The following is a 9,515-nucleotide window of genomic DNA, read 5'->3' as shown; positions in this document are numbered from 1 at the left end:
CCGCGGTTCAATCCCCCAGCACCACATGCCAGCCAGCCCGCCCCCTGGTGGGCTGAGCTGGCCACACACACACACCACACTCTCTCTCTCTCTCTCTCTCTCTCTCTCTCTCTCTCTCTCTCTCTCTCAAATAAATTAAAAAAAAAAAATTTAAAAGAGGAAAGTGTTGATGTTGGGGGTGCATTTTGTTTGTTTGCTGGGCTTTCAGAGACAGGTTCTCACTGTGTAGTCCAGCCTTGAGCTCACTGCGCAGCTAGGGTGGCCTTGAGCTCCTTGTCCTCCCGCCTCAGCCTTTGAGCTCCTGAGGTGTGTGCCACCGGGAGGCGGAACTTCCTTCGGCCCTGGGTTTCCGAGGCTTCCATCCATCTCGGCCGGTTCCATTGCCGAGCGCCTGAGCAGAGCAGAATCATGGCCGAGCAAGCCTCCATGGCCTGGCAGCCAGGAGGCAGGGGGCCAGAGGGAAGGCAGAGAGCCGGGGACCAGACAGCAGAGACACCCTTCAGAGCACACTCCCCACTGAGACCCGCGTCCTTCAGCTAGGCCCCCTCACACCCCAGCCAGCCAGCGAGCTCACCAGGGGCTCATCCATTGGCGAGGTGTGCGCCGTAATGACCCAGCCCCTCTCTGGGCTTCACCCCGAACATCGAACTCTTGATACACGCGCCTCTAGGGACTCTTCGCAGCTGAACCGCAGCGTGGGTCCCGCAGGGAGAGGTGGGATGTTGAGAGGCGGGGCGTGGAAGGAGGGGCTGCAGAGCCAGGCAGAGAAATTCATGGGGGTCCTGTCCCACCCCGCTCCCAGAGCTGGAAGAGGCCCACCAGAAGTGCCCCCCGTGGTGGTACAAGTGCGCGCACACGGTGCTCATCTGGAACTGCTGCGCGCCCTGGGTGAAGTTCAAGCGCATCGTGTACCTGATCGTCATGGACCCCTTCGTGGACCTGGGCATCACCATCTGCATCGTGCTCAACACCCTGTTCATGGCCATGGAGCACTACCCCATGACCGAGGAGTTCGACAACGTGCTCTCCGTGGGCAACCTGGTAGGGGGGCCGGGAACAGAGAGGGGGCGGGAGCAGAGAGGGGGGGCCAGAGAGGGGGGCGGGAGCAGAGAGAGGGTCGTGTGGGGGTGGAGTGGGCAGCTGCAGCAAGCCCAGCAGGGCTCTCTGGGCTGTGTGCCGTGTGGGGCCTGGAGCAGCAGGGGTCTTCGCAGCCTCTTGGGTGTGAGTTGTACAGGGGAGGTGCACGTGGGGAGGCACTAGGAGATGTGCCCTTTGTGTTTTAGGTTATTTGGGGGCAGAGAGCGCATTGAGGTGCTGGTCTCTTGGGGAGCTGAGACTCAAGCCTGCCCTGGAGAGGGCTGGGGAGGAGGGGCATGGACACTGGGTGTGGGGGTAGGTTTTTCAGTTTTCCATTTTTGTAGGTTGTCACAGGCCTGAAAGGGACCCAGGGACCTGACAGCGGGGCACATACCACTGGGCATATACCACTGGGCACCCATGTCCAAGGAGGCCCCAGGGAATAGCGCCCCCCATTGCTCCGCCTGCCAGGCCCCTCCCTGCTGCAGCCCTTTGCTGCCCCGCTATTGTTGACATGCCCTGATCCGCCTGCTCATCCCTGCCCATTAGGAGCATTATCACCTTGCTGCCGGGCCCAGTGGAGCCTGACAAAGGAAAAGCCACCGCCTCCTCCTGCCCCCCTCCACCCTTCCCAGTCCCCTTTGCAGTTTTCCAGAACAGCAAATGGGCAAGATGCTCCCCCCGCCCCAAGGGAAAGGCAAGCTCAGGGACAGTAAGAGGGGCCGGAGTGGGACCCAGATTGGACGGGTGGCACAGAACCAGGCTCTGGGGCTCCAGCCCTCAAGGCAGGCATATCTATCTCGTGGATGCCTGTGCAACCACGGCCAGGCTGGCCCAGGAGGCCAAGGGCGTGCTCTGGGCTCAGAGCGCAGCTGCTACAGTGTGCATGATGGGCACGGCCCACTGCCCGCCCACTCCCTGTCCACACTATGTGGCTGTCTGGGCACCTGCTGTGGCCAGGGACAGCTCCTGGGAGGGGCTCAGCATGTGCCCAGCACACTGGCACCCTAGGGCAGCTGGTGCCTGGCAGGACGGGGGCCACACCCATAGAGCCTCCAGAATCAGCCCAACAGCTCCGGCCTTCTCACCGATTGTGTCGTTGGGCCCCTGCCCTGCCCTGCCCTGAGTGCATCAAGGTTGATTAGGTCCTAGGACTGGATCCAGTAGAGAGCCTTGGGGTGCGGAGGCAGAGCCTGGACCAGGCAGCCTGGCTGTGGGCCTCTGCAAGCTTGTGTTGCTCGACTAGGAAGCAAGCACGACAACCCCTCCAAACTTTGTAGACATGAGGGTATCAACGAGGTCACAGCACAGACGAGGGCATGCCCCATGAATGTAGAATGTTATGTCTGGGTGGAGGACCCGTGAAGTTAAGTGACTGCCCGCAGTCACAAGGCCAGAAAGGGATGGGACAAGGTCTCTGCACTGTACCCACCTCTGCCTAAGGCATGGGCCTTGCATCTGCCACGCGGATGCACATACATGGGCTGTGGCTTCTGCTCCCTGCCTCTCTCAGGGCTCTGGCCCACTTCCCCTAGTTTCCATCACCTCTGCCAAAAGAGCGGGGGAGACTCCCAGGGCCCTGGGCTCGGCCGGGCGCAGTGACTGCCCCCCCAACACCCGCAGGTCTTCACGGGCATCTTCACAGCTGAGATGGTGCTGAAGCTGATCGCCTTGGACCCCTACGAGTATTTCCAGCAGGGCTGGAACATCTTCGACAGCATCATTGTCACCCTCAGCCTGGTGGAGCTGGGCCTGGCCAACGTGCAGGGGCTGTCTGTGCTCCGTTCCTTCCGCCTGGTAGGAGAGGCCCACACGGCCAGGGGCTACGATGGAGAAACCCGACCCCCTAGAAGCCGCAGGGCTACAGATGGGCCTCTCTGGGCTGTGCATACCACTTGGCCCCTTGCACCTTTCTTACCTGTAAACAAGGTGACAGGAAGTCCCCTGTCCTGTCAGGCACCATGCTGAGAGTCCCAAGTGCTGACTGGCCGGGACGACCATGGGTCTTCAGTGCCACACCACAGGCCTGAAAACAAAGGCTCAGCAGCTCCCCAGTGTCAGACTAGAACCTCAGCGTTCATCTTTCCTCTGCCCCATAAGGGTCACACATGTTAATTTTTAAAACTTTATTATGAGAACTTTCATGCATATAAAAAAAATATAGGCAAAAGATACACGAACCTGCAGCCCAACCCCAACTGTCACTTCTGCGAGCTTTGTTTCACCTCCCCCGTTTTTACTGGTGGGGGGGGGAGCATGTTGAGGCAGATCCTGACACGGAGGCGCACTTGTGTGCTTTGGTCTGCAGCCTTTATAATGAAGGCCTTTTTTACACCTCTGCAGCAGGGGAGGCCGGAACTAAGTGTCCCCATTTAGCAGAGGCCACCTGAGGCTTCCGGCCGTGCAGAGTGGGGCTTCAGGGGTTCTAAGTTGTTCCTTCCCCGGAGGCTTGCACGAGGGCCCGGGCCTTACGCTCCCTCGCTCTCCCCAGCTCCGGGTCTTCAAGCTGGCTAAGTCCTGGCCAACACTGAACATGCTCATCAAGATCATCGGGAACTCGGTGGGCGCCCTGGGCAACCTGACGCTGGTGCTGGCCATCATCGTGTTCATCTTCGCCGTGGTGGGCATGCAGCTGTTCGGCAAGAGCTACAAGGAGTGCGTGTGCAAGATCGCCGCGGACTGCAGCCTGCCGCGCTGGCACATGCACGACTTCTTCCACTCTTTCCTCATCGTCTTCCGCATTCTGTGTGGAGAGTGGATCGAGACCATGTGGGACTGCATGGAGGTGGCCGGCCAGGCCTTGTGCCTCACCGTGTTCCTCATGGTCATGGTCATCGGCAACCTGGTGGTGAGTGAGACGGGCCCACGCGGCTTCCCGTCTCCACCCCGGAAGTGGGCAAGGGGGTGCGTCCGTCTCTGGGCTTCACACCAGCCTGCGCTTGAGGGCCTTCTTCCCAGTAGTGAAACTACAGGCAACTGCAGATAGCCGAATCTTCCCCTCCCCCGCCCGATGGCAGTTCACATAAGACCACTTAAGAATCACCTGGAATTAAGCCAGGCTTAGTGGTGCAGGCCTGTAATCTCAGCACTCAAGAGGCTGAGGCAGGAGGATCGTTGCAAGTTTAAGACCAGCCTGGTCTAAGAAGTGAGCTCAAGGCCAGCCTGAGCTTCACGCCGCAACATCTCGTATCAGAGACTTAAAAAAAAAAAAAAAAAAAGTCACCTATAATTTTTTAAAACAGAGATTCCTGGTTCCACTCCCAAACTATCTGATTCAGCGTCTCTAGGCCAAAGCCTGGGAATCTGCATTCCAGACAAGCTGCAAGCTTAGGGAAGCAAAGAGTGTGTAGTCTGCTGAGGAAAGTAACGCGCACCACAATCCCAGCTCCCACTGGAGCTGTCATCCTGAAACCATGACCATCTCTAGGCAGGCTGGACTCGCCAATGATCACATAAGAGAAGCACAACAGGTGCTCCCAGAGCCAGGTGGGCAGGACCACACCTGTGATTCCAGCACTCAGGAGGCTGAGACAGGAGCATCGTTGAGGTCAAGTCCCAGCTGGGCAATGTAAGAAAAGCCTGTCCCCAAACACCAAAAACTAAGAAATGAAAACAAGCAGTCCTCGTGAGGGTGCTGGGAAGACCGGCCTTATGCGTGCGCAGAAAGTCACAGTGTCGGGGGACTGGGGCCTCTAGCCTCTTGGTTTTCTCCTCCCCTCTTACCCATCTCTGATTCTGGGAAGAAGAATTAAGTCCCGGTGTTGGGAGAATGCAGAGGTGACATCCAGGGCTCTACCTCAGCTGGGGAGATAGCTCAGAGGCACAACACCTGCCTGGCCAGTAGAAGGTCCTGAGTTCAATTCCTGGTACCAGATGAACAGAGCTTCTCCTGCCCCTTGCTGTGGCATGGGGAGCCATGCATGAGGCTGAATAGCAGAAGCGAGGCTGTGAGGCTGGGGCAGGCCCGGGGTCCCCCGGCTGGCATTTTTGTGGCTGGGCTATGCGTCTCTCATCTCTCCTAACAATGCCAACCCTGACTCTTCCTGTCCATGTGGTTGGTGCTGGGGAGTCACTCCTGTTGGTGTCCTGGAGTGTTGGATCTGGCTGCCCTGCAGTGGTCAGCACTGGCTTAGGCCACAGGGGGTGGAAGACACATGAAAGTCCCCACGTTCCGCAAAGGCCTGTGGAATCCTTGGGCTGCCAGGTCAGCGCTTCTCAGATATCGCTGAGCTCTGGCTGGGGGCAGGGGGGTGGGGGTGGGGGTGTCACCACAGCTGAAGGAGGAGACAGTGGGACAGCTAGAGAAGGGAGCTCAGGTTTGCTGTCCCTGAGACAGTGGCATCCGAGGGAGCAGAGGGAGATGGTGGAGGTGCCCAGGCTGAACTTTGGGGCAGGGCCACAGGCTCTGAGGAGAAGTTTGGGGGTATAAATTCAAAAGTGGCCAAAAGAATTTACAGAGGATTCTGTCTCTGGGGGTGGACACTCAACAATGCATTTGCCACTTGCTAACTGGGAGACCTTGGGCAAGAGAGTTTACCTTTTGGGCCTTGGTTTTCCCATCTGCAAAATGGGGATGCTAATTCTTGGGATGGTAACCATGAGTGGCCAGGAGAATTCTATCATGCATGTCTCCGTGCTTAGCAAGCTCCTTGGTACCTGAGCCGGCACAAGTGAACTACTCCAGGCAAGTGGCTTAGTGTTAAGTATTGTAATAAAACTGGTAGCTGCTGACATTGATGAGATACCCTTGCCAGGAGTGGAGAAGGGACGCAGTAGTACTAGTCCCTGGCAAGATTCTCCTGCATCAGTTTTGGGCTTCTGCCAGGTGCCAGTCTCAGGGTATCAGCCCTAATCCTCCCAGCAGCCCTAGAGGCAGGTGATGCCGGTGCCATAGCCTGCAGGGGGCGCTGCCAGCACCGTGTGGCTGGCTGGTGAGAAAATGATGCAGGGCTGCCGCCTCGGCTGTGACTGCATAGCCGCGCCACCAAGATCAGGGTCCTCACACCGAGCGCCTCACCGAGCGTCCGCAGGGCCGGGCCTTCGCCCACTGTCTCCCCAGCACCCTGGGCATGTGGCCTGTGCTGGCTGACCTGGTCCTCACCACCCCACGGGCCTGCGCGGGTCTATCCGCTTCCTGACAGACCAAAGAGCACAGGCTTGGGGTTGTGGATTAGTGATGAATGCAGGGTTCGCGCCACACGGTGTGGCTCCACAGTCTGCAACCACAGTGCCACATTGCCTGTTGGCCATCACTCCCCTCACCCACCCTCGAGCACACTCACACGTACACACACACACACACACACACACACACACACGCATTCTCCCCAGCCCAGCTCTGTGGCTCGTCCACTTTGCTCAGAGGGACAGGCCTGGCCTGGCCCCAGGAGGCAGCACTCAGCAGCTCCTTGAGCACTGTCCCCGCCCATCCTCCCACCAGGCTTCAGAGAAGCAGGTGTCTGCCAGCGGGCACCAGGGCACCCTTCCAAGGAGTCTGGGACCTGTGCCCCCTGCAGCCACAGTACTTGGTCACTTCCTCCGAGTTCTGATAAAGAAGAGGAAGTGACGAGGTCATAGGCAGCCCACCCCGGAGCCCCCAGGGGAGCGTGACCTCCATCTCCCTCCTCTCCTTTGTCCCCCTCCCTTGCCCGAAGAGGCTATTTCTGGTCCAGGCAGGAGCCGTGCGCAAACCCTGCTGACCCAGAGAGCAGCTAATTCCCATCTCAGATGTGTTTCTGGCAACTGGAGGCCTCCTCCCCAAAAGAGGGAGAAAGAAGACTAATAAATGTGGGTGGGGCCGGAGGAAAGGGAGCTGGAGGACACTGCGGCGTGGGTGTGAAACACTTCCCCCCACAATCCTCTCAAAGACCATTTCAATATATTGCCTTACAGGCACTGTATTACCATTGTAGTTAAGACAGTGCCAAAAGACCTTGAAGGACACTGGTCCAGCCAGAGTGAGGTGTGTGGAGAGGAGGGTCAAGGGCACAGCCTCACACACGCAGGCTGCTGGTCACTCGGGTCCACCCCCACCCTGCCAGTAAGAACAAGGCTACACCATGGCCAACCGGGGCCAGCACCCACACACACCAGCTTCACCTTGCTCCCACCCAGCAGGCCCTCATGGGTGGTGGAAGGCAGGACTGCCACACTTGGGGCTCCGTGGGTGCCATTCACATTGGGGTATAAAGCAGACTGTGCCCCCTACAAATGCGCAATGCCTAGAGCCTGGGTTCCAGTTCCGACCATGCTGCCTGCCCAAGAGCGAATCACTCTACCCTTCGGGACTCAGTTTCCTCACCTGTAGAACGAATGTTCATCGAGCCCCTCACTGTAGCTTGTATGGCTTTCCATTGCGTCATACCAGCCAAGTGAGGAGCGCTGAAATATCCCTATTTAACAGATGAGGAAACTGAGGCATGGGACCATGAAGCAACTTGCCTCAGGACGTGCAGCTAGTAACCTGGGGTTCAAAGCTTATGCAGCTTGTTCTCGGTTGTCATATCCCAGTGTCGTATCTGTCTGAGCACACATCTGTCTTCTCCAAACTGTCGGCTCCTGAGGCCACTTGTTCACCAACAGCAGCAGGAGCTCAGTGAATATCTGTCCACTGTGGGAAGGGAGTGGGCGGCGTGTAACCAGTAGCCTCCTTAGTCCCTGGCAGTAGAGACAGGGAAGGTAACCAGGAGCAAGTGGGGTGGGGAGCCCCAAGGGGAGGAAAGAGCGAACAGTTGCTAATTCAGTGTCCCTTCCAGGGTAACAGGGTCAGAGCTGAGCATAGGGTCTACCAGAAGTCCCATTTAACAGATAAGGAGAAAAGTTTGAAGATTAAGGCACCCAGTAAATTCTAGAAGCTGTGAGACTCAGGCCCTGTTCTTTGTTCCACATCCCCTGACATTGGAGGTAGAGGACAGACCACAGGAAGCCTCCTTGTCACCCCTGTGCCTGCCCAGGGCTTGCCTCTGCCTTGGGGTCTGGAGTCCTACTGGAATCCCACACCTCCACTTCCAAGTCTGCAAAGTGGTGTGGCAGCCACAGTGCCCCTCCGCAAGCAGTGGCTCGGGTTCTCCATTAGCTGCCGTCTTTCACTTAAGTGCCCCCATGCTGGCTGGGAAAGGCAGCACCCAGAGCCTGGAGGCTGCCCTGAGGCTCTCCCTGCCCTGTTTGCCAGGTCCTGAACCTGTTCCTGGCCCTCCTGCTGAGCTCCTTCAGCGCCGACAGCCTGGCGGGCTCCGATGAGGATGGCGAGATGAACAACCTGCAGATTGCTATTGGGCGCATCAAGTGGGGCATCGGCTTCGCCAAGGCCTTCCTGCTGGGGCTGCTGCACGGCAAGATCCTGAGCCCCAAGGAGATAATGCTCAGCCTCGGGGAGCCTGGGGGCACTGGAGAGGCTGGGCAGGCAGGGGAGAGCGCCCCTGAGGATGAGAAGAAGGAGCCACCCCCTGAGGAGGGGGACAAGGACCTGAAGAAGGACAATCACATCCTGAACCATGTGGGCCTGGCCAATGGCCCTCCCTCCACCATCGAGCTAGACCACCTCAACTTCATCAACAACCCCTACTTGACCATCCAGGTGCCCATTGCCTCTGAGGAGTCCGACCTTGAGATGCCAACCGAGGAGGAGACAGACACATTTTCGGAGCCTGAGGATGGCAAGGTGAGCCTGTCCCATCTGGCTGGAGGGCTGGGAACCAGATAAACTGGCTTTCGAGTTTCGTGTGACCTGGGGCAAGTTGCAGATCTTCTGTGGCCCTCAGTTTCCCAATGTGTAAGATGGGGGGCAGTGATGTGCACCCCGTGACATTGCTGTGAGCACTGCAAGCCACACTGCCCAGGAAGCACGTGGGAGGCATTCTGTAAAAGACCTGGACCGGGCCCCCAAACCGCTGTGACCCTCATGGCAGTAGGTGGCGCCCTTGGACAGGACGGCTTGCCCACGGCACCTCAGGTCTAGCCTTGCGCCCAGAGGCCTCTCTTAAGTCCCCCTCTGGGTTCAAAGCCTCTGTGAGTCCCTGCCCAGCCATGTGTTTCTGCTCAGATCTCCCCTGGAGCTGGTACCAGTTCTCCCGCGGCTCAGGGTCAGGGCCTTGGGTCTGGGGTCGTAGGGCTCATGGAAGATGGGGACAGCAGAGAGCCGTGGTATAGCCCAGAATGGGACTGGAACCCACCCAGACCCCCTGGAGCCCAGTGAACTTTGCCCTGGAAGCTCCTGACTTCTTATTCCCCCCAAATATGTGGCAAGATGACCTACGAGGGGGCCGAGTGCCTGCTGAGCTATAAATACCCCAGGAGATGTGGCACCAGACCCGGACCTCGATAGGAGGAACTGGACGGGGGAGGGGCCGAGAACACCAGGGCCAAGGCTCTGGGAGAGGAGGGCGGCTGGAACGCTGAAGGAAGACAGGCAGAACACTGAGGGGGGTCATGGGAGTCGG

General features: G+C 58.4%; 1 protein-coding gene across 2 annotated transcripts in view; it reads left to right on the top strand.

Annotated features, from left to right (window-relative positions):
• Nucleotides 1–9,515, top strand: part of Scn4a (sodium voltage-gated channel alpha subunit 4) — a 45,665-nt gene that overhangs the window by 25,319 nt on the left and 10,831 nt on the right. For both annotated transcript variants that reach the window (XM_004630027.2, XM_023714160.1), the window contains 4 exons: nucleotides 803–1,041; nucleotides 2,701–2,874; nucleotides 3,569–3,925; nucleotides 8,249–8,737. In XM_004630027.2, the coding sequence (XP_004630084.1) occupies nucleotides 803–1,041; nucleotides 2,701–2,874; nucleotides 3,569–3,925; nucleotides 8,249–8,737 (1,259 nt within the window). The remainder of the gene's footprint in view (nucleotides 1–802; nucleotides 1,042–2,700; nucleotides 2,875–3,568; nucleotides 3,926–8,248; nucleotides 8,738–9,515) is intronic.

The sequence above is a fragment of the Octodon degus genome, unplaced genomic scaffold (genome assembly GCF_000260255.1).
Source record: "Octodon degus isolate 3935 unplaced genomic scaffold, OctDeg1.0 scaffold00033, whole genome shotgun sequence".
In the NCBI taxonomy this organism is placed as follows: Eukaryota; Metazoa; Chordata; class Mammalia; order Rodentia; family Octodontidae; genus Octodon; species Octodon degus.
The sequence above is the reverse complement of the archived record's forward strand: the minus strand, read 5'-3'. Positions and strand labels throughout refer to the sequence as shown.